At 53.2% G+C, this 23,763-nt stretch overlaps 2 protein-coding genes across 2 annotated transcripts; both read left to right on the top strand.

Annotated features, from left to right (window-relative positions):
* Positions 1 to 8,706, top strand: PRDM12 (PR/SET domain 12). The gene is made up of 5 exons (XM_026062304.1): positions 1 to 214; positions 1,233 to 1,423; positions 2,496 to 2,651; positions 7,208 to 7,319; positions 8,324 to 8,706. Exons 1-5 carry the CDS (start codon positions 1 to 3, stop codon positions 8,704 to 8,706), a joined length of 1,056 nt encoding a protein of 351 aa, XP_025918089.1.
* A 1,856-nt stretch (positions 8,707 to 10,562) lies between these two features.
* On the top strand, positions 10,563 to 16,586 carry EXOSC2 (exosome component 2). The gene is made up of 9 exons (XM_026062274.1): positions 10,563 to 10,729; positions 10,837 to 10,938; positions 11,104 to 11,149; positions 11,767 to 11,856; positions 12,216 to 12,281; positions 12,457 to 12,525; positions 13,708 to 13,884; positions 14,701 to 14,829; positions 15,740 to 16,586. Exons 1-9 carry the CDS (start codon positions 10,605 to 10,607, stop codon positions 15,818 to 15,820), a joined length of 885 nt encoding a protein of 294 aa, XP_025918059.1. The 5' UTR covers positions 10,563 to 10,604; the 3' UTR covers positions 15,821 to 16,586.
* The last annotated feature ends 7,177 nt before the right edge of the window (positions 16,587 to 23,763 follow it).

Below are 23,763 nucleotides of genomic sequence, written 5' to 3' on the forward strand. Positions count from 1 at the left end.
ATGATGGGCTCGGTGCTGCCCGCCGAAGCCCTGGTGCTCAAGCCCGGGCTGAAGCCGCAGGGGCTCTCGCTGGCCGAGGTGATCACGTCCGACATCCTGCACAGCTTCCTCTACGGCCGCTGGAGGAACGTCCTGGGCGAGCAGCTCTTCGAGGAGAAGAGCAGCCCCAAGACCGCCTTCACGGCCGAGGTCCTGGCTCAGTCCTTCTCCGGAGGTGAGTCCCAGTCCCGGTCCCGGCCCCGATCCCGATGCCGGCCCCGATCCCGATCCCGGCCCCGCACGGCGCAGCGCAGCGCCGGCCCCGCGCCCGCTCTCCYCAGGCGTGTAATAGCAGTTGACTGGGGAAGAAGGGCTTTAAATTCATTTAGTTAACTTGGGCTTGACCTGAGAAAGTTCCCACTTAAACCGCGGGCTTAAGAGGGGGCAGAGGCGGGGGCCGGGGCCGCTTCTTTTCTCCGAGACGTCCCCAACCCTCATCCCTCATTCAGCAGCCCGGGACAATATCTTTTCTCTCGCCCCGGCATCGCCGGGGCGTCCCGGCTCCCTTTTCCCCTTCTCGGATTTCTGTTCCTCTCTTAATTTACCATGAAGGCTAATTCCATTTCCATTCACAATATGTCAACCATCTCATCTCCCCATTTTGTAAGAGGAATTCCTGGGCCCTTTTAAACAAGCCCTTGCGCCATTCAAGCACAATGTATCGCTACAGCATTCTTAAAGGACTAATGAATTTAGAATTAGCAATTTCTTTCTAGTTGAGTTTAATGAATGCAGATCACTTTAACAGCATGACAAATTGCTGGATGGGCCGAAATAGACACCATTTAACCCCCTTTCTCAGCCCCGCTCCCTCGCCCAGCCCGGGCTGCTTTTCCCAGGTACCTCCTCAATGCCTTGGAGGGGAACCTTGTAAGACATTGTAGGATCCCAGTTGGGCATTTAAAAGGCTCAGACCTGGGATTGGGCTGGGGCTGCCGCCCGCCACAAAGCAGCGCTTTGTAGGTGCCAAGGGGGGGGGGGTCCCCGCTGCCCGCCCGGCCCCCCTGGGCACCCCCGTTCGCTCCCTCTGCTCCCCACCCTGGTGGTGCTCCCCCAGCCCTGAGCTGGGGAAGGCTGGGGGTGTCTGGGGGGACCCTGGCATCCGGGAGTGGTTGGCAAGGGAYGGGATGGGGTATAAGGGGGGAAGGAAGCAGGTGGGTCCCTTTTCCAACCCCTYTTTCCGATGCACACAGAGGTGCAGAAATTGTCCAGCCTGGTGCTGCCGTCGGAAGTGATCATTGCGCAAAGCTCCATCCCTGGAGAAGGGCTGGGCATCTTCTCCAAGACCTGGATCAAGGCTGGGACCGAGATGGGACCTTTCACAGGCCGGGTTATCTCACCGGAGCATGTGGACCTGTGCAAGAACAACAACCTCATGTGGGAGGTAAACCCCGACCCCAGCCCCCTCTGTCTGGCAGGACCGGGCGACAGGATCCTGGGGCTTTGTCTTGTGCTTTGTGTGGCATCGGGCAACTCCCCTCCCTTCCCTGTGCCTCAGTTTCCCCATTTATGAAAAGGAGACCTGGGCTCCTCCAGGGCTGACTGGTTTTAGGAGACCCTTGAGTCTGGGGCAGGAGWTGGCTTCTTCAGCCCGCAGCCCTTGGGGCAACGCTCAGGGTGCAGCCTGCTCTCCGAGAAGCCCGAGACCGCGTCRCTTGCTTCCCAGGCGGCAGGATCACATCCTGCCCTGCCCTTTCCTGCCGCAGTGAAACGCCAGGCTGGCATCTCCCAGCACCCCGCAAGATGGGAGAAATCATCTCTCCTGTCCCCCTCTCTGTGCCAACCCTGGTGCAGATAACCCCAGCCGAAGCAGCAGGCTTTGGGGGAGCCGAGCTGCCAGGACGCCGAGCATTCAGGCACAGTAATATACCAGGTTTTGCTCACTTCTTTGCTTTCACCAAGTGTCRGACTTGTCCTGATTATTTTATTTTTTTATTTTTTATTGCCTCATAGAAATGTTCCTCGCCTTCCCCGCAATGCCTCTTCCCCAAGGGCCAGATCTGCCATGCACCTTCCTCCTCCACCCCGGCATGCCGGCCCTTCTTCTCCCCGAGGCGGCTGCAGGATGCCAAATACCCCCTTTGGGGGCTGAGCTGCCGGCCAGGCTCTGCCGAGAGGGGAAGAGCTGGCTCATCCCACGGGCGTAAGCCGCCAGGGCCAGCCGTGACACCCYGCGAGAGGAGGGAGCCCTTCACCAGCCCTGCCGCAGAGGCGCCGGCTGCGCAGCCCAGCACGGAGAGCAGCGATGGTCTGGGCACCTCCTGTCCGGAGGCAGCGGCTCTCGGCTGCCCGCAGGGCCTTCGCCCCGATGCTGTGCTGGCTTTGCAGTCCCCCTGGCCAGGGACTTTATTCCAGAGCATCCTCCGCCCCCGGCAGCACGATTGCCCCAGGCAGGGGTGAAGGGGCTTAACCCACCCCGGGCAGCGACGCTACCAACCTCTCTTTCCCCCTCGCAGGTTTTCAACGAAGACGGCACCGTGCGGTACTTCATCGATGCCAGCCAGGAGGACCACCGGAGCTGGATGACCTACATCAAATGTGCCCGCAACGAGCAAGAGCAGAACCTGGAGGTGATCCAGATCGGGAACAGCATCTTCTACAAGGCCATCGAGGTAAAAGAGGCTGGGAAGCAGCCTGGGAGCGGCGGGAGGGGAGCGGGACGCTGCCACCTCCCACCCTGCAGACCCTCCCTTGCTCTTCAGCCCTTCGCTGGGGCATCGGTGGGAGTGGACGGTTGGTGCAGGGGGGCTTCGCTGCTCCCTGGTACCTGGACCCGCTGGGGGCGGCAGGGTTGGCACGGCCCCAGTGGAGAACTGCACCCACGCGGAGAAGGGAGCTTGGCACCGTGGGGAAAGGCCATTGTGTGGCCTTCAGGGAGGCTCTGGAGAGCAGCGAAGGGCCCTTCTCCTCTCCAGCCCCTCTTGGTGGGCTCTCGAGGTGATGGGTGCTGAGCAGACAGAGAGAAAACACGGTCCAAGCTTGTTTTGGGGTGTAAAGGGTGAAAAGCCCTGCAATCCTGGCCCTGTTGGGGATCTGGGCAGGTTTGGGGTTCTGATGCTGTCTCAAAAGATGGGGCCTCTGCCTGGAGGGCCAGGTCTTGTGCCAAGCCAGAGAGGCCCTATTGCAGCTGGGGAAAGCTGTGGGGCTCCCACGAGACGCAAGTGCCRAGCAAAGCCCAGGCTCAAATCCGCACAGCTTTCACCTAGAGATCAAGAGCAGCTCCGGGTGTAAAATGAGCGTGAGAGGGGGATCAGGCCCGGCGGTCCCTGGGATGTCGGAGCTGGGCAGGGAGCTGCGGAGGAGGCAGGATATGGCACATTGCTGATGCTTCAGCTAGCGCAGCCGGGCCGTGGGCTTTCTGCGGCAGGGAGCATCCTTGGTCCTGCCCAGCTCATCCAGGCGCTCCTGCGAGAGATGCTGGTGGGCACTGGGGGGTGCGGAGGCAGGCGCCAATCCCAGGGACATCGAGAGTCCGCGGCACTGGCTGCTGTGCTGCAGGGTGGAGGCTGGATGTGTCCCCCATCTCACAGCCTCCCTGCGGGAGACACCAGGATGGAGGTGGGTGTTGGGCTCCTCGGGCAGGGTTACACACGTACAGGACACGCAGCACCAGGCAGGTGACAGTGGTGACCAGCCCTGCGTAGGTACCATATCCCCACAAACATCTCCCCCCGCCGCCCCTCCAGACGAGCAGTGGACTAGAAAGGGTGCAGAAGGACCTGGGAGAGGCTTTGGGGAGCGGCTTTTAGGCTGAGCTGGGGCAGGTGCTGCTTGGAGCGAGGCTGGGCAGGTGCCGGCTGTGCTGGCGGAGCAGGGATGGAGCCGGAGTGGAGGTGACACTGTTGCAGGTGGAAGAAGGTGGTGGCTGGGGGGAGGTCGCAGTGCAGCAGCTTTGGCTTAAATGGGCACAAGTGGGGACATCTCCCTTCTCATCCCGGTGTTATGGGACTGGCCCTGCCCAGTGTTATCCCAGTGCTGGGTCCAGAGCCTCAAGCAYTTGGGAGTGTGGATGGCTGTGGCTGGGAGACGGGTCTGACCCGGGAAAGAGCATGAATGTCCAGACATATCTGCAGGCAGGTCCCCAGACCTATTTCATGCATCGGCTTACAGAGAAGCAGATGCTCAAACCCTGCACAGGACAGGACCGCAGCTCACTCCTGCATCAAGCCAGCAGCAGGATTGGGCCTCAGGTCACCGCAGTGGGGTGGGAAAGGCGAGTAGGTGGGTTTGGAAGCGGGAGGAGCGCAGCCTTTCCCTGCAGCTGGAAAGCCCRCGCGTCTAGCCGGGGCTCTGCGGCCTTTCCCCGCGCAGGTCTGYGACCGAGAGCGCTGAGCGCTCCTGCGCTGCTCTCCCCRTCCTGGGCATCCTGTAGCTGCATCCAGTTTTAAGACCTGATATTCCTGCGGGCAGGTGTGCCTGTTGTGAACGTAGCTCAACCGCTTTTTATTGCTCTTCTTACATTATGCAAAGGAGTAAAATAATTCCACCTAACGCTGGTGTAATTAGGAATCCAGCTGTGTTCCTCCTCCTAGCAGACCTTGTGTGTGCGCAGATGGCGGGGCAGGTGAGACGAGGATTTGGGACGTGCACGCAGAGGCYTCGGACAGCCGCAGTTAATCTGCAGGTTTGGGCCGTGGTTGAATCGGGAAGCCCCAGGGCAGGATTAGCTTCCTTCCCTCGCACAAACGGGGAAGCTGAAACGTGAGAGCTGGGCAGCGGGTGCCGGGGAGGTGGCTGGCGGGGAAGGGCAGCGCGGTCCGGGGACGGCCCGTGATAGCGGCGCTGCCGTCGCTCCTGCTCCCGCTGCTTCCGGCACGGCGCGGATCGCTCCCGGCCATGGGGCAGGGAAGGGGCCGGGCGCTTTCCCTGCGAAAGCACGAGGAAGGGAAATACCTGAGTGCGCAAGGGGCTGGGTCACARCTGCGCACGACGGGTCCAGGACCCGCAGCCTCCGCGGGCTCCCCGTTCCCACGCGTGCACCGCGCCTGTGTGCACACGCGTGTGCCTGCACACGCACGGCAACGCTGGCTCTGCTCCGTTTGTTTGAACTCGCCGGGGTTTGTGCACCCAACAAGGAAAAAGAGAAGAGAAAGCAAGAGAGGGTTTTCCTTCCGTGGCTCTCGCTCTCCGCTCGCTGATCCCCCGGCTTGGAGCCGCAGGGGCACAAACGGCGCATCGCAGACCGGCGCGAGCCCCCCCCGCGCTCCCGGGCCGTGTCGCCTCCAGGCACCGGCTTCACTAATCGCGAACCCGGCACTGGGAGACCCGCATCAGCCCGGAGACCACCTGCAAAACTCGAGTCTTGCAGGCTTCCCTCAAACGCAGTGAGGGTCGGGCCAGTCTGCCAGGGGCAGGACACGGGGACGCTGCTCTGACCCCCGTGGTGCCCTCGCAGCAGCGCGCGTGTCCGTGTGCGCTCGGGCACTGCTACGCGCCGTCGCCCCGCTTGTCCCCGCGGGGCTCCCACGCAGCCTCCTGCCCCGGTGCTTGCAGCGTCCCATGGCTCCCGCGCGGCACCTCCTGGGATGCCGTTCTCACCCACCCACCACAAAATCAGATTTACTGGGTGCCTTTGTCACTACTCACTACTAGCGTTCCCATCTGCTTTGGCCGTTCCTCCCCTCGCTTGCTGCTTTGCTCTTCCCGTCCTCTTCCTCAGCAGTTCCCAGCTGCCGCTGCCGGGACGTGGCGTGAGGGCAGCGAGTTTTAGCCTTTGACCAGAAGGCCGGGAGGTTCCTGGGCAGCAGCTTAAAATGTTTCAAGTGCTCGCCCACTGCTGGTGCGTGTGCACGGCTGCACACCTGCGTGCACACATGCATGCATGCACTTGGGGCTTACTCCTTCTGCGGTATTTTATCCTATTGTATTAAAAATCATTTTCTTTTACATGAAAATGATACAGAGAAACAGCATCAGTCTGGGATGGAAATCGGTACTGGCTTCCCCTGCCTTCCAGGGTGCTCTGCAGCCCCAGCAAGGTGCTTGTGCAGACGGACACTTAAACGTACAAAGTCAAATTCCTTCTGCTCTCAGGTGCTTAGGATTAGGCACATTTTAAGTGCTCTGATGGTCTAACTGTTATGGTCCGTGTTTCATACAGGCAATGCTTTTCTGCGCATGGAAAGCTGTTCTCCAAAACAGAGGTCCTTCCCATTTCTGAATTATGTTCCTAACACTAGGGACTGGCAAGGGAAAAATATATTTTTTTTAATAAAGTGATTATGTTAGTGTTGCCTGGAGCAGCTGCTCCCCTGTGCGAGAGCATCCGTCTTCCCCGCCGCAGCTGCTTCTCGCGGGAGGCTGCCAACGGCGTTTCCTGGCCCTTCGCTCCGGCCACCCCGACACCTCTGATGGTGCAGGAATGTAACAGAAACAACAGGGGAAGGAGAAATGCGATCAGCTCACAAAAATGGGAGCAGCGGTGGTGCAAAAGGCTTTCCCTGACCCTACGGATGTGTTTGAGCTGTTGCAGGCGCCAGGGCCTGGGTGCAGGCAGCGTCGCCCGCCTTCCCCGCTCCTCCCGCGGCCCACGAGCTCTCCTCCGCCTGCCCCGCGTGCACCCAGCCTGTTGCTGGTCCAGCCGCGTTTCCACCCAAATGCAGGCGCGACCTTGCTCAAACAAGCCCCAGCAGCGTCGGGTGGGAGACGCTGCCTATGTCCTACAGCAAGCAGGTGCCGCCTGCTCCGTCCGGAGCTGAAACGCTCCGTGGAGGCACCAAGTCGGGTTTTTGTATCATGGCTCCCTGCGTCAGTCTCCGTCGCTGCCRTCTCTCGCTTGTCCCTCACGGGGCTGTGTGTTTCTCCGTGTCTCTGTGCACTGCCGCGTCCTCGTCTCTCCGAGCAGCAGGGATCTCTCGGTCCTTTGCTCCGGGGATCCCGGCTTTGCCTGCGCAGTCTGCAGCTGCCTCTTCTCCGGCCACAGTGTTTGTGGCCCGGCATGGGGGGGACCCGGGAGCAGGTCCGTGCTGGTGGTGGACGGTGGTGAGCCTTGCTGTGTTGTCGCCTTCAGGGCTCGGGGGTGCTCGGGCATCCTGGCAGGTCCCGGATGCCAGCAGACCTTGCGGGAGGCGAGGTATGGCGAGCGCAGGTCCAAAGGGACGGGGCAGGGGTGCATGGGGAGCCGTTTGCCGTCCATTCCTGACACCCCCGTCTCTGTCCCTCCCTCTAGATGATTCCTCCGGACCAAGAGCTGCTGGTCTGGTATGGGAACTCCCACAACACCTTCCTGGGCATCCCAGGCGTGCCGGGGCTGGAAGAGGAGCAGAAGAAGAACAAGCACGGTAGGTAACATCGGGAACGGCCACGGGTGCAGCTTCTGTGCCCATCCTCTGCCCCCGGCTCCCTTCGTCCCCGAGGCCAGGGGTGGGCATGGGGCAGCGACATCCCAGGGGACATGCAAGACTCTCCAGCTCCGTGGGGACGAACGCAGGGACCGTGCAGCAGCAGCACCCACCCCCGGCCCCGTTCTCTTACACATGAGCCAGCTCGTGTCAGAGAAAGCCGGTCTCCCCTGAGAAAGGCCCATGAAGATTGGGCAGGTGCCTAGTGATTCGAGGGGCTTCCTCCGAACCGATTAGCCCAGGGCAACTGCTGGTCCCGTGGCTGGCAGCCGGCCGCCCCAGCCCGTGGGGAGCGTGTTGGTGCGGCAGGGACAGTTTCGGGGAGGGGAGCAGGGCAGGTGTGCAAGCAGGCAGCAAGGAGCCCCGACGCACCGCGAAACGCCAAGTGGACAAAGCGGCCGATTTCCCTCTTCGGTGTTTAACGCCGCAAACCCTTTTTTCCCCAAATCACCCTGCTCTCGGAGCCGGGCCCCCTCCYCCTGCGGGCCTGGCTCTGTGAAGTGGGCACCAGGTCTCTCGGAGCGGGAGAATAAAGAGCCTTTGAGAGCCGAGCAGCTCGGGCTGCCGCGGTGTCGGAGCACTGCCGAGGAGCCGGAGGAGTCAGGCTGGAGCTGCTCCTGCGCTTGTCTCCCCCGGCTCTGCACATGGAGGGGAGAAGCACCATGGGAGCCCCTTCTGTGGGAGACATGGATCAGGCGGAGCAATCCCCTCACCCCAAATTTAGGGAGATGGTTCCCAGCTCTGGCCCCATCCCAAAGCCGTGAATGCCAGCCTCGAGCCGGGGATGGGGGTCTCCGTCCGTGGGGCCGCTGCAGCCGTCCCCAGCGGGCAGGTGGAGCAAGGGAGGGGGCGCCGGGTGGTCGCCGCGGGCTCGGGAAGGGGGTGAGCAGCCGGGGCGGAGGGCAGCGCCTGACGGTCCCCGTCCCGCGCTCTGTCGTCCCCAGAGGACTTCCACGCGGTGGAGGCGGGCGCCAGCACCACGGGGCGCATGCGCTGCGTGATCTGCCACCGYGGCTTCAACTCCCGCAGCAACCTGCGCTCCCACATGCGCATCCACACGCTGGACAAGCCCTTCGTGTGCCGCTTCTGCAACCGCCGCTTCAGCCAGTCCTCCACCCTCCGCAACCACGTCCGCTTGCACACCGGCGAGCGCCCCTACAAGTGCCAGGTTTGCCAAAGTGCCTACTCCCAGCTCGCCGGGCTGCGGGCCCACCAGAAAAGCGCCCGCCACCGGCCCCCCAACGCCTCCCTGCAGGCTCACTCGCCGGCCCTGCCCGTGCCCCATCCCGCCTCCCTGGCCCATCACATCCCCACCATGGTGCTGTGAGCCGCCGGCGCGGCGGCTTTGCGGACAGCCGACGGCGAGGGGCAAAGCCCGGCGCTGAGACGTGCCGCGCGGTGGGGGGTGTCGACCCGTGGCGGAGCCGGGGCGCAGAGGCAGGGCTGCTCTGGGCGTCGAACGGGCGCGTTGGTTCGTTTTCGGAGCATCGCCGTCCGCGCGGGGTTTGGGGGGCCGTTTGGTGAGCGAGGGGTTCCCCCCCTGCCCCGGCTCTGCAAGCCGCTGGGTGCAGCCGCACCTGGCTTGATCCTCCACAGGGAGAAGCGGAGCAGGGCGTCCCTCGTCCCTGGGATTGGCAGAGGGGGCGAAGGGGATCCTGCCTCCGGGGGCAGGAAACAGCAGGATGTCTTAGGTGGATTTGCCGGTGCACCGGGGCAACGTGCCTGCTCCGGCCCGGGGACCATCGCTCCCCTCGCTCCCTGCAGCCTTTCGGGAACATTTAAATTTACTTCTGCTGCCCTCTGGGGACAGAGAAAGCCGGTCCCTGGGCCAGCTCTGTCCCCAAGGACAACTCTAAGCGCCCTCTGGAGTCCTGCCACAAGTGAGAGGAGGGCTTTGTATCATAAAGCTTAAAAGAAGGTATTCTAATATTAATTATAAGTCTAAGATGTATAAAGTTCTCACAAACTGTGTTTTACTTCCAGAAAAAAAAACACCCAACTGTCACTTTAACTTTGTAAATATTTATGTAAAACATTATTTACAAAACTTTGATATTATATATTATTTGATTGTATATGTACACAGTGTAAATACATTTGTACCTCTCTCTTGTATTCTAAATAAAAATTACTTGGAACATTTATCATTTGGAAGATGGATAGTTTGGGAAGCTTTATTTTGCTCTGTGCCTGGGGAAGAACAGCTGTGGCCAGGACGAGGGAAGGTTTTGACGAGCACGAGGTGAAGAAGGAGGTGAAGTATCAGCCGTTAGAGCAATTAGGGCAGCTGGGGAAGAGGAAAGCTTAGTTTTGGGACACAGAAGCCCTTTTGCAGGGCTGAAAGAGAAGTGGTAACTTCAGCTTAGCTCCAGATCGGGTGGTGTTATTTGGTTTGGTATCTTCTTGTCTCTGCTTGTGCAGTCTCTATTTGAAACGACAACTGTCGGTATCTTCCGTGAAATAATAGTCGTATTTCAGCTGTGACGGGCTACAGATACAAGTCTTGCTTGAAAGAATAATATTTGGTCTTGGTCTGGAGGAGGTGAAGCAATCCTAAAGGTCATCACTGGCTTCTTTTTTGCCTTTTATTTTATTTTTTTTTATAACCTATGAAATGTGATTTCTGAATAGTCTCATACAATCCTTCCCTGTCGCACGCAAGCAACAAGCACCTGCCTTTTCCTGGCGAGGTGGTGGGGGSACGCAAAGGGCAGCAGGCGCCGCCGCCGGGGTGACGCGGTGGAAGCGGGGGCTTGGCCCGGCCTGCCAGGGCCACGGGTGGGAGGGGAGGCCTGTGGCTGCCCACGAGGCTCCAGCCTGGGGGCCGGCGGCCCCACGCACAGCCCTTGCCCGGGGGTGGGAGCGCCGGGGCAGCTCTCCCTGAGGATGGTGCCTGCTATGGGGTGGGGGAGCCGGGCTGTGGGGCAGCCTTCCCCGCTCAGCCCCACAGCCTGCCCCTTCGAGGGGGGGAGAACAGCTTTCCCGCACTAAAGATGGCCCCCCTCTCCCTTTGAATCCCAATGCAGTGAAGCCCACACCTTCTTTTTCTGCCAGCAACCAAAATGGCCGCCCACCACGAAGCCGCTATTGCCGCCGACGGCCGCCAGCGGCCCTCACCCAAGATGGCGCCGCGCTGGCCTCAGGGTCRCTCTTGCCAGCAACCAGCATGGCGGGCGGAAGGCGCGTGTGGAAGCGGGCGCCGGCGCGGCGCTGCCCGCACGCAACATGGCGGCGATGGCKATGCGGCTGCCGGTGGCCCGCAAGGCGGTGAGGCAGAGCGCGGCGCCGGGCGGCGAGAAGCACCTGGTGGCGCCGGGGGACATCATCACCACGGACACGGGCTACATGAGGTGGGGGCAGGCGGCGGGGGCTGCCGGCTCCGCTCCCTGCGGGGAGCGGCGCKGSGGGGGGGGGATTCTGGCYGGTGACTCCCCGCTCGGGGCCGCTCTCTCCGCAGGGGCCACGGCACCTACGTGGACGAGGAGAAGCTCATCGCCTCGGTGGCCGGCGCCGTGGAGAGGGTGAACAAGCTGGTGTACGTCAAAGCGCTGAAGACCAGGTGCGAGCGGCTGCCAGGCCTCGTTGGCGYGACGGCCTGGCGCATCCTCGCGTCCCCTCGCACGCGGCGGGGCGCTGCGGCGGTGACGAGAGCGGCCGAGGCACGCGCGGTTCCTAAGCCGCTGCGAGAAGAGGGTTTCTTTAACGTGTGTTTTCTTGCTCCCAGGTACAACGGTGAAGTTGGCGATATCGTGGTGGGGAGGATCACTGAGGTAAAGCTCGCAGAGGTCCTGGCCGCCCCTCCCTGTTAGTGACTCAGTTTTTCCTGACACACGATTAAGCGGGAATTAAGGCTTGGCTCATGTTTAAACCACAAGAGTGCTACTGATGAGGAGGATGGTCCACCAGATTGATGTGTCTCTGTTCCAGAGCATTTCTAATGCTCCTAAAAGCACATTAGTATTTGTGCTTTTTAGCACCTGCCATTGTGCATTAGGACRAGTAAGTGCTTTGCAGGGTTGAACTTGGCTTGACTAAGCTTTTCCAGTCTGTGGGATGTTGAAAAAGACTTACTGAGAACTGAGGAGAAAATATATGGTTTTAATTATGGAGACATTATTAACATTTGGGATTTAAAAAGGATGAGACTAAAAGTAGGTCTCAGCTCCCACCTCTGTCAGTGTCAGTGCAAGTACAGTGCGAGCTCGCTGATATTAGTGCACATCCCAGGATGGGCCATTCAGTTCAATCACCATGCGTGGCTTGTCGGTCTGCAGCTTGCATCGCGTGGGGCTGCGGGCTTGAGTGGCTGCCGGACCTCCCTCTCTGGTGAAGAGCTTTTCTTCATATTTTTTTTTGAGCGTATATCAACAGAATTTTTCTTTTCCAGGTTCAGCAGAAACGATGGAAAGTGGAAACCAACTCCAGGCTAGATTCAGTCTTGTTGCTGTCATCTATGAATTTACCTGGTGGGGAACTGGTGAGTGCAATTCATGTAGAACAGTGCCAGAGCCCTGTTTTGTTCTGCTTCTACAGCAGAAGCTGAGGGCTGGGCACTGAGAAGCCAGGAGACTCTGGAGCCCTTCCCATGGTTAGCACATGTGTAGTATTGGTGTTTGTGCCTGCAGGTAGATCTGTAGTGCTCTGGTATCTTTATTTAACTCTTAATGTTATTTGGACATTAGCGTCAGTGATCTAAATAYCAGAGCCTTGTTTTTCTTTGGAGCCAAGATTGTGTTTTGCATGGCATTGTAAGGAGGTGGTCCCCTCASTGTGGGAATTGGATGATGTTTTTCCATTCTGGGCCACGTGTAACTTTTCTCCCATTCTGCTTTTCAGAGAAGGAGATCAGCAGAAGATGAGCTTGCAATGAGGGACTATTTGCAGGAAGGGGACCTCATCAGCGTATCCTTCCACTGCTTGCATTCAGACAGAACATCCAAGGGGCATGGGTGAGAATGGCTAGACCTTAGCTAGCCAGACTGGTACTGAGAGTTCTCTGCCTTTGGGCAATGAGCAGCCAGCTTCTGTTGGCACTGGGTAGCATGAGGGAGCTTGTTTCCTTAAGTGGCACTGACAGGCAGAAGTCCAGTCTGTATTTTCTGATGGGGCTGTGTCATTGCACACCCGGAGTCTGAAATATGGGAAGGTAAGTTGCTCAAGAGCTCTCAGTCTTGGCTTAATTCTGCTCCAGTTGACTTGTATGRAAATGTCTAGGCTGGTGCTGAGTATTATTTAGATTTCCAAACCTGCAACTGATTGGAATTTGAAGCAGATCRGAGCTGTTTCTGTGATGGCCTCCCCTTGCTGCAAGAAATGGGGTGTGAGAAGGGCAGGGAGGAGAGGGAAGATCCCTTTGCAGAGAGCTCTGATAAAGGATAATATGTAGCCCATCAGACAGTTCTTGCTAGCTTGGTGGTCCTGCAGTAGARGGCCAGGCCCTTCCTAAATACAGCACAACTCTGCCCAAATCAGTAGAATTTCTTTGGCTTTATATCAGAGTAGCAGCAGGATTGGGCCTTTTGTGAGAGATTTTTTTTTTTTAAAGAAAAAAGCTCTGGAGTAGATGTAGGATATTGTTAGAACCCATTCTGACAGGCTAGGAAGGATCTTAGCTCCTGCRTGGGAAAACAGATCGGAGTTCCCCAGTGCAAAGGGAATGCCCTTGAGTTGCCCTTTGAACCACAGCCCTCCCTGTCCACAACTACAGGCTGCGAGTCCTGTTTCCCCCACTAACCCTTTGGGAATTGAACCCTGGGGGGAAAAAACTTCTGGCTCAAACTTGCTAACTCCTATTCTGCAGGCCATTGCCCTTGTAACTTGTTTCTCTCCCCAGGGCTCTATTTTAGGCTTTATGCAGTTGGCATTTATCTCTGGTTTTGCGCATTGTAATAAGCCAAGGGGCCACTGGAGCGTAGGCTGCAGTTTGGGATTACCAGACCAAAGGTATTAGCATTTAAAAGATGAAAGCGAAGTGTGCTTATTGCGCAAAGGGTGAAGGACAGCTATTGGATTAAAAGGGAAAGTGTTCTGCTAAATTGGGCCTCTCACTCTTCATTTTTCTGCAGGGATGGTTGATGTGTARTTACGATCAAGATATTATTAACATTTGTGCTAAGAATGTAGAGTATTCTTCATCTTCAAAGGGCTGCACAGACATTAGCTAATCTTCCCAGCACTCCCAGAGACAGGCAGGTTTTATATTCACTGTTTCACAGGAAAGGGTATTAAAGCTGGCTGGTTCATAGACCAAGAATGGAGTGCATGTCAGTGACCTGATGTATTTGTGGTGGGTCRTATCTCACACTAAGTCTGATGGTCTGCTTTTCAGCTTGGCCAAGGTGTGCTTGTTCAGGTCTCCCCCTCCCTCGTGAAACGCCAGAAGACTCACTTCCATGACTTGCCCTGTGGTGCGTCTGTGATCCTCGGCAACAATGGCTTCATCTGGATCTACCCAACTCCAGAGCAGAAAGATGAAGAGGCAGGGGGCTTCACCACCAACTTGGAGGTGAGGGAACAGGGAAGRTGACAAACCTTCCCCTACCAGCCATGTTTTGCTAGTCTGACACAGTCCAAGAGGCACATCAGTAATGGAYGTTCTGTACTGGGGACTTCCGAGTCCCCCTTTCTCTCATCTGGAACCTGGAAGCAGTTTCCCTTTTGCAAACGTCTTGCAGCTTGGTAGGCTGTTTTGCCTCTRTGCTTGCAGCAAGAACTATATTAACGAGTCTGTAACTATTTAATGCTGTTCAGCAGGCCTCACCCATCTTACTTTCAGCAGTGGACTGTTCTGTTCATATCAGGGTGTGTGGAGGTTGCTAGGAGCTTTTTTTGTTCTAGTATCACAACATAGTGTTATGATAGAGGTCTTGGTGCTAAATGAGACTTCTAGACCTATTCCTTCTGCTGTCCCTGGAGTGTTGCAGCCAGTCTAAGGAACAGTTTTGGTGGGCTACAGAAGATGGCCTTCCCAAGTTTGCTGGAAGAGCTTTGCCATCTGCCACAGCACAGCACAGACATGAATGTTTCCCTGAGGAGGTGTATGGAAATGCTTGTGAAGAGCTGGGAAACCACCAGCCATTTGGTTGAGCATTTGTGCTTCTCTTTTGAAGGAGAGAGAATTTCTCAGATGTGCTGGGCTATGGAGGAGCAATTCCTCACCTCTTTGAAAGTGTGAAAATAACCTAGGATTCCATCTTTAGGCCACCTTTTGGTGTCACCTGAGACTTTCAAGATGTGGTATTAGATTTGTGGCAAARCTTTGTTATAATAAGCTTATATTGTTTCACTGTGTATTCAGCTCTTTTCCTCTGTTGTTTCTCAGCCAGTCCCCTTATCTGATCGGGAGGTGATCTCACGGCTCCGGAACTGCATTGTGGCTCTGGTTACTCAGAAGTTGATGCTCTTTGACACCAGCATCCTGTATTGCTATGAAGCATCCCTTCCCCATCAGGTACAAAAGCCAGTGTTTACTTTATTCCATGCTGTGGGGAGGGGGTGGAAAAGTCGCATCAGCTGCTACTAAAGTCAGTAAGTTGTGTGGTAGGGCTTCCTTTCTGTTTTCCAAACAAGGGATCCAGTAGTAAGTGAAAACATGTACTTCATCTCTTATGYATGACATAGTTTGCACTGTGAAGATTCAGGGATAGTCTAAAGAGTTCTTCCTCTGGCAAAGTCYGACATTTTCTCTGTAGAAATAGTTCCATCTTTGCACACAACCCAGAAGTTTCCCTTGCTGGGTAGGATTATTGACCCTGTGTGATCCTTGTGAAAACAGTGTTACGTTTGGGATTGTATGAGGGTAAGGTGCAGTTTAAGAACAAATGGAAAAGCAAGTGCCATGTATTGTACAGAGCCCGGTCTCCCCTGTATATTCACGTCCTGCAGTGCTGGAAGGCTTCTTAAATTTGATGTCTTCCTGACACCTTTTCTCTGTGATTTGTTAGGTTCTGCCAACATGGTCACTGGTAGTTCTCCTTCCCTAAAAAGATAAGAGCTGAAGTGTGTTCTGCTTTCAATTGCAGTGGCAGCCTACTCAGCTAGATGAGATGTTCTTTTGAACTGTACTTCTGTTTAAGTCATCTTTCCCCTTCCTAAATACTGGTATATGTCATTCAGCAAGGATTAGGATATGACATAGATTTAGCTTCTCCTTTGATATCTTATGGTCTCTGTAAGAATTGCTAACCAAGAGGAAGTTAACTTTGTCTTGGAACCTCTGCCATGATAGTCTTGTTTGACTGTGACCCTCTGAAGGTATCTCACTTGCCACACATTGCTGTGTGACAGGGTCCCTTGTGCCCATGGTGTGCAAAGGTAGCAGTCACTCTTTAGTGCTAATGTTCCTCCTCTTTCTGCTGCAGATCAAAGACATTCTCAAACCAGAGGTGATGGAGGAGATCGTTCTGGAAACCCGACAGAGGTTGCTGGATCTYGAGGGATAGGACACCCAGCTGGAAGTGGTTGTTTGAAGCCCCACCATGGCAGCTTTTGATTCCCAGTATTTTTTCAGTATCCCAGTCCCCAATGTTCATTCCACAACTTGGAAAACACCGAAATTCCTCATTTTAACTACTAGGATATCTCCTGAGCCCCTTTTGTAYGATAGTACGAAATAGTACTTAGGTACGCTAGCCTTTTAGTGCAGCAACCTGAAAAAATGGATTTCTAACCATTATGAAGATTCTGGTATAACTGGGATGTATCTTATTATGCTAGTTGCTGTGTCTAGTGCCTCTGARTTTGCAGAATGATAGGGAGCTGGGGTGAGTTTTGTGTTCAGTTTTCCTCTCCTCAAAGGCTTTCTAAATGGTTTTGATTTTTCTTTACTGTGATAGAGATCTACCAGTCTGTGACTCTGACTGAGAGTTCTCTGTCTCTTAAAGAGTACAGATCACAGGTACAAGTCTTATGAGGACAGGATTCTTTTTAGAGTGTCCTCACCCTGCTAACTGTGTTTTGAGTTTGGCTGTTCAAGGCTTATGTATCTCAAGGGTTTGGGAGTGGATGTATCATGATGTGGCTGCCCACATGAGCCAGGTAGCCATTTTGATGGGTAAGCAATGCCCTTTCAGTCCCTCTAGGCACYGTGTGCATCCTGCTGGTCCCTTTTATATGCCTGATACAGTAAGCTCCTCGTCTGAGGAGGCTTCAGTATTGTTTTCTATTAAATATTTTACATTCCAATAAATTTTTTTGAAAGAGAGATTAGCCCTTCAGGAGTGTGTGCATTGGCTTGTCTTCCTCCAGAATGAATTTGGTCTAGCTCAAGAGCTGCAGTTGGCTCAAACTTTCTTKTGCCAGGACACTCAAAGTGGTTGCTGTGTCTTGTTATGTCCCCTTCAACCGTTGCTCTTCATTCCATTCAAGCAGAGCTTCACCTTCTTCTCCAGCATATCTTCTTGAAGAGGTCCTCTTGTAAGGTAGATTGCCTGGCAGTGATCACTGTGGCTCATGCTYGACACTGCTTCCCTGCAGAATCCCATGGAGTGGTGAGTCATGCAGCTGTTTCTGGGGAAGGTGGGGAGCCCAATAGGACACTGGCCGAGATCCTCAGGCCAGTGGTTAGAGCTGTGCATTTGAGCTAGGTGCTGGCAGTCAGTCAGTCACCTTCCCTGTACAGAATGGACCTGATGATTTCCTTTGAATGTCCTCTCAGATCTTTGGTGCTCTATTAGAATTGTTTATATTATGTACTTATTATATATTATTAGAGCTGTTTGCAGCGCTGAGCTGCATCTGTTAAAAAGGCTGAAGAAGCAAAAAATCTGTCCTAATTGGCACTGAATCTAATTTTAACACAGGAAATTCTCATGCTTGCCCCAGGCAAAAAGAAAAATCCTTTGCTCAGTCTTTTCTTGGGAACTAGAAATATCCTTCTAGTTGCTTCTCATCCAGTTCTGGCTGCTCTGCCTGTGGCCCAGAGTAAGCACTAGGTGGCAGCTTCTGATCGTGTTTGTAATATTAATCTTTCCCTGCAGCTCTGCCTTGTTGCTGTGCCAAATAGCAAGAGCTGGACGTTTGCCACCAGTGCTGCTGCCCAAATACTAGAGCATTATGGAGTTCAGTGGCTAAGGACAAGCAAGGACATGGGTAACCTATTCTGCTGTTGCACAGCTGAGACTTCTGTCTGTACGGCCTCTGTAAAACAGTACTTACGTTTTTGAGGATGGCACTGGAAAGCTCCATACATGAGCCTGGAACTGTTATTTTGAGCTCTGTGAGGATTTCCTGATAAATGTTACAACAATCACTTCCTCAGGGTGACTTGGGAAGCTTAAAAACTGAAGCTTGATGGTGACGCTTTCAGGTCTGTGCATGAGGCTRGTACCAGTGTTATCCACATCTGCATGGATAGGAACAGCGCAAAGAGGCTAAAAGCTTTAGCAGCCTGTTTCTTCTAATTAAAAAGTACTTTTTTATTTTTCCAATCCAGCTGCTGGAGTTTATGCTGCTTATGTTATTACCACACAGAGGGATTCAAGGGTTTCTGGTGTGCGACCTTTAGATATGAACAGATAGAATATCTGACGTTTCCTAATTTCAAATACATTTTTGAAGTTTAGGTGAACAGTCCAAATTTGATCCAGTAGATCTCCTTGCATCTCTGCTACTTAAAATGACACAAGTCCATGCAAGTTAAAAGTGGGTCAAGGGGTAAAAAGATTGTACTTTACTACATCTCAAAGAGGTTTGATGATTTGATATCAGGAAATGGTTCTGCTGAACTGTTACATGAATGCAAAATGCTTCTAGTGACATTTCTGGATGCATCTAATGGGTCAGAAAGGGGGTGGAGGTAATGAGGCTATTGAAAGTGCTGTAGGTAACATGGTGGAAGCATACTGGAGGAAGTGTTCTCTGCAGGTGGTTAAGTTAGTGCTGCACCGAGCACCAAGTGTGAATCCTCAGACCTGAAGGCCAGACGGTGCCAGGTTCTGATAATACAGATCCCAGGAAAGGGATGCTGGTGCCTCTACAGTAGGCTGCATGGCGTACACAGCTGAGTTGTCCTCTATTTTCTTCTACATAACAGAGCAACAACTCAGATGCCTTAACAGAAAATATATAGCTTTGTGTCTAAAGAGAGTTTAAAACTGCGCTCTATGTCCATGTTTCTTATGCTAGTCCTCTCTCCCCACCATGAACCAGTTCTAGTTAACTTCTGCTCAATACGTGAATATACAACCTGAGAAACCATGAGCTCAGTATCTAGACTGCTTCAGCTCTGAGTTTTCTGATTCTGCCTGCTAGCTGCAGCATCCCTGATATTTTGGACTTGGGTATGTGTTAAATGGGGGAAGGTATGTGACTCATGCAGTTCCTCCTTTCCAGAATACCTGGCACTTTTGTTCCCAAGCCTAAAAACAGGAGCACTAGCAGGTAAGATTTGATTATTGGTCATTTCTAATCTATGGGAAGAAGTGTAGGTCCTGTTATTTTTCTCCCTAGCCACGAGGGGTCATTGCTGTTCTTTCCAAATCCAGCCTGCACTGTGCCAAGACCAGACCTAAATTCTGAAATGAAGCTTCACCAAGGACATTGCTGGCTGTTCTTGCAAGCCCGTCAGCATAGCTTTTCAAGCCAGCAGGTAACAAGAGATAGGAGAGAGGAACTTGCGTGGGGGGGGGAAAGCTTTCTGAGCAGTTTCAAAGGTACCAAAGAAAGGTACCTGTCCAACTGCCATTTACTGTTGATTTGATTAAATCCCTTGTGGCTTTTCTCTTTCTGACAAGTATTGAGGATCACCAGTGCTCATCCACCTGAAAGGCAATTAGGTGTGCTGCTGAGGCTCATGGTGCCCATCTGGAGAGGCTGAAGTGTCACTGTTAAGTCATGTCCTACAATATGGCAAATGACTTTTTCATAGTACCTACTAGAGATGAGTGAAGGGTCAGACAAGGTTGCGGGGGTGGCGAGAGGGCTTGGCAAACAGGGTAGGCTCTGACCTCTCAGATGGGTGGGCGAGCCTGGGGTCCTTTTTCCGTAGGCAGTCCACATAGGAAGGTGGGCAGGCTGTATAAAGAATGCCTTTGACACGGGAAGTACTCAAGATGTAAAGGAGACTCTAGCAAAATGGAGTCCTCTTGAATTCTTGAAATAGTCTTTGGGATTTTTCTAGGCAACTTCCAAGCAGGAAGGGTAAAGAGGAAGAATCTATGGTTTCTCTGGCTCGGGAACAAAATCATAGCCAAAGGAGGGGTGGGGGAAAAAAAATCTAATAAATGGTCATTTTTATATGAGGAACTGAAATATGCACTTAGGCACTAAAACTGCTTAGACCAGTCTGATCTCCCTTGTCACCACTGTCCAATGGCATGAAACCTGTTTATAAGCTGGCTGTGGCACTGCCTGTTCTGCTTGCTCCGAGGCTAGTACATGGCATAGCTGGCGCTTTCTTGAAAGTGGAGCTAGTAAATAGTTCCCTCACTTGTGGGTGCTGCCTGCAGAAATGAGAGCACAAATTCAGCCATCTGCAGAAATAATTTTACTTGCTTATTGGTGCCAGTGTTTGATTCATGTACTAATATGAAGAACGACAAACCCTCCCTTTATTCACAGTAATAACCACTGGGGTTTTAAACTTGTGTTAATGGATTGTCAATCCAATTACTGCTGCTTATTATGTTATTTCTGTATCATTCACATCCAATTTTGCTGTTAAAGCCAAGTAAATGTTACAAAGACCAAGCTTTGAGCAGGGCCTAGAAGATACTAAAAACCCACTGAGAGGAAAGGCTCTGGTTCCTAAGGACTGATAATTAATATCCTAAAATTTGGTATTTGGTAAAGAGGTTAGAGCTTTAAGATATTGTTGTGGAGGGGATGGAGGAGACATCACTGCAGCTATTGTGTGTAACAACCCAAACTTAATGGAAGATAAACAAAAAAAGCACTGAAGCTTCTTTTATGAAATAGATGGGAGGTACACAGGCCACATGCAAGGCCTTGGTTAAAATGGTCTGTTACAGAGTCTTTTTTCTAGCCTGGAAATGCAGCTTCTGGGGTCACACAGTCTGATCTCTGTCCTTCCTAATAACTTCTGCACCCAGTGGGTAACTTCAAGTTTGTTAACCAGTGAATAATCAAGTTCATGAAAACTGGCAGCAGGGTAGAGGATAGAAAATGTATTGCCCTTCTGGAAGGAAAGAAGGCAGATATCTTGCTATGATGTTGGGACTGACCAACTGGCTGGCCCGTCTGCACATGTGTAGCCCCAGCTTAACTACACCACTGCTTTGGGAAACAAGTGTTTTGGGAGCAACTGCTGAGTGGAAAGAGGCTGGGGACTGCTGGCAAAGAACCTGCTCCACTTGACTTTCTAACTGTAGAGCATCAAAGGAATACCCAACTCCTCCAGCCTTTTTTTTTTTTCTTCCCCCTCTTGATAGCAACAAAAAGGACCTCAAATATTGGMTAACAGCTTGAGTTAAAAGGGCTGGTCCTATAGAAGTGAGCTTTTAAGAGATATAGTCTGAGATTGTAGTGAAACTTCTGGTTATGCAATTTGCAACTTTCAGATACGCTGGATCTGTGGTAAGTTATAGCAATAATAAATTCACCTGTTCTGGTAAATAAAAAGTAAGTATATTCATCTGTGTAGTATTTCATGTGGGGCAGGGAGAAGTATATACAGTCTATATTGTCCAGAACAGAAATCCTGCCTATTTTCAATTACCTTTGCATATGCCAGTGTATTTTGGTCAACACCTCCTGAGTATTGTGGACCTCTGGTAGTCTTCAGGAGTTCACTCTGCTTCATTCCTGCCATGGTAGTTGATATGAGAGATTATCCAGGATGCTCCAGTAAGACCCAGAAGGGAATAACTTTTTCAGTAAAGGATGGTTTGTATTAACTAGTTTGTCAACTCCTGCTGAGCAATTTGAGAGAGATTTGTTACTAGCCAGTCTCATTTCCTGAGTTTCCTTCACCCARTGGGAACACCCAGGGTCTGTTTTGGAGTTGAGCTGGAGGTTAGATCATCGCAGTGAGAAGCTGCTCTCCATTACTGAGATAAACTGGAGAAATTTGGCTGAGTTCAAGATGTGGCTSTCAGTTTGTCTCAGCATAGTGTACCAGAATTTCTCTCTTGCTTGTTTGTAACACAAACAACCTCAATTCCTGGAACTTGAGTTACTGATGGGAAATGCAATATAAATGGTTTGAGATCAGTGTCCTGGCTAAGAATTAGTGACATAGGAGCAGAATGGTGCCGCAGAAGTGGAGGATCCCTTAGGCTTGAATGAAGTGCTGCCTTTTGGGTGCTGTTGTTGGAAGATGAACAATCATATCTGCTAGGGACCTTGAACATGGTGTAGGAGAGATGGAACATGTTTGAATTTGTCATAAGGGAGGAGTCAGTATAAACAAGCCAGTACTTTGTCCAGATGGTAACCCTGAGAAGGAGGCTACTGGGGAAATTGCATTTGTGTGTTCTCCCACTGCCAGGTGGGAGCAAGCACAGACCTTTGACCAGAATACCCCAACCCTAAGCTGCTGCCTCAGCCCTCTTCCATTCCCAAGACAAACTGGATAGAGAAACAAAATGCCATTTGTACTTAGCTCAGAGAATGTGCATATTGCACATCTAAGGGCACTATGGTGCAGGCTGAAGAATTTGGAGATTTAACTTCATCTTGGTATAGAATAGTACACACATGTAGATGAATCCAATAACACATTTTATTGGCACATTCCGTGGCCTCTAGGGCTGTTTTCAGTGTCAAGTTTTGCATATGCTCTCACAGCATTAACAAAGAGATGACTTATCGCTGGTTTGGGAAAAGCTGATAGTTGTGTATGCAGATGCCCTGTGAAGTTCTCTTCATCCCTGTCCATCTCTGCAAGAAGTCCAGGGTTCAGAACAGGCCAGGGGACTTGAGACCAATGCTCCTGAAGGAGTCTTTGGGGCTTGAGAACCAACCAGCTCTCATTATCAGATCCAGGAGGAAACAACTCAGGTGGCCCTTGCAAAGGGATAAGGAATTTGATATGAGCTTTCTGACTCCTTACTTGTGCTCTAGTTAAGGGAATACCCTAACTTTATGCCTCAGTTTAAAGAGTTTGCTGGTGAAGTTATACTAGCAGATGCCTACCTAGAGGGGAATTATGAATGGAGTGAATTAAGCCCACGAAGAGAAGCTCTTATGGTCTAAGGTTGCCTTTTTCCTGGTGTAGCTATGTGGCTTGCTGGGTTTTCCTGTTTGTTTTTTTTCCCCTGTGTTCCTGATATTATTAGATTTTTGCCTTTGGGTGGATTAAAAAAGGTGATCATGACTGATGGAACTGACACAGGGTTTTAGATCTCAGTCTGCAAGCTCTTTGTAATTCTGTATGTGAAGATTTTCCTCACAGCTTTTTAACAATGTCTTGTCTCTTAAAAAGAAGAAATCAGCTGCCCTGTTCTCATACCTAAGGCAGCAGAAAAAGTCCAAGTATGTGTATATGGCCCTGTGCCTAAAAACAAAGGGAAAGCACGTATTCTTGCAGAGTTTCTTAGAAGCTGGGTGAGGCAAAGAGCAGCATAATTTGAGTCCCCTCTGGACCTTGCAGTACAGCGCTAATGAGCCAGTGCAGTACAGTATTTAGGGACTGGGTCCTAGAGGCACGGAGCTAACGTGTTGCAGCGCCACACGCAAGCCCTGCTGCCCGGCCACCTCCGCTCCTCACCTCTCCCTGTCCCTGCCTTGTCCCGGCTCTCGTCTGCGACCTCCATCCTCACCTTTTTTGCTGTCATTCTTGCTCACAGTCACTACTGTGATACCCCCCATTCCCAAGTCATCTTCCCCTCAGTTTCTTAATRCCCTTCATTTCTCTCTCCCCTCAACCCTCCTCTGTCACTCCGGTTGCTCTCCTGTCACTGCTACCTCTCCCACTCCCCTGTCTCCTCCATTTCCTTCCTCACCAGGGATCTCCCTCATGGTGCCCCCTCCATTTCCCTCATCTTTCCCTCTGCCTCCCAGGCCCCCTCGCAGCTTCTCCCTGCCATCTCCCTCCCCTTCCCCCCCACCCCCCAGTTTCCCTCATCCTCCCCTTCGTGCCCCCTTCCTTTCCCCTCTCCTTCCCCGCGACCCCTTGAGCGTCCCCCATTCCCCTCAGTGCCCCCCACCCAAGCGGGTTCCCCCCGTTTCCTTCATGGCGCTGCCCTCGAGACACCTCCACGTCCCCCCACTTCCCTCACGGCTTCCCGCCCTGAGGCCTCTTCGTGGCTCCCCCCCCGCAGACCCCCATTCCCTCAGGGCTCGGGCCCCCATTTCCCTCAGCCCCCCGCGCCGCCGGGGCCCGGCAGGTTCCCGTCATGGCGGCGGCGGGCGCGGCGCCCTGACGGGGCCGGGAGCGGGCGCGGGGCAGGGAGCGGGCAGCGGCCGCACCGCGCCGGGCGGGAGG

Source organism: Apteryx rowi, unplaced genomic scaffold (assembly GCF_003343035.1).
Source record: "Apteryx rowi isolate R43461 unplaced genomic scaffold, aptRow1 scaffold_19, whole genome shotgun sequence".
Taxonomy (NCBI): Eukaryota; Metazoa; Chordata; class Aves; order Apterygiformes; family Apterygidae; genus Apteryx; species Apteryx rowi.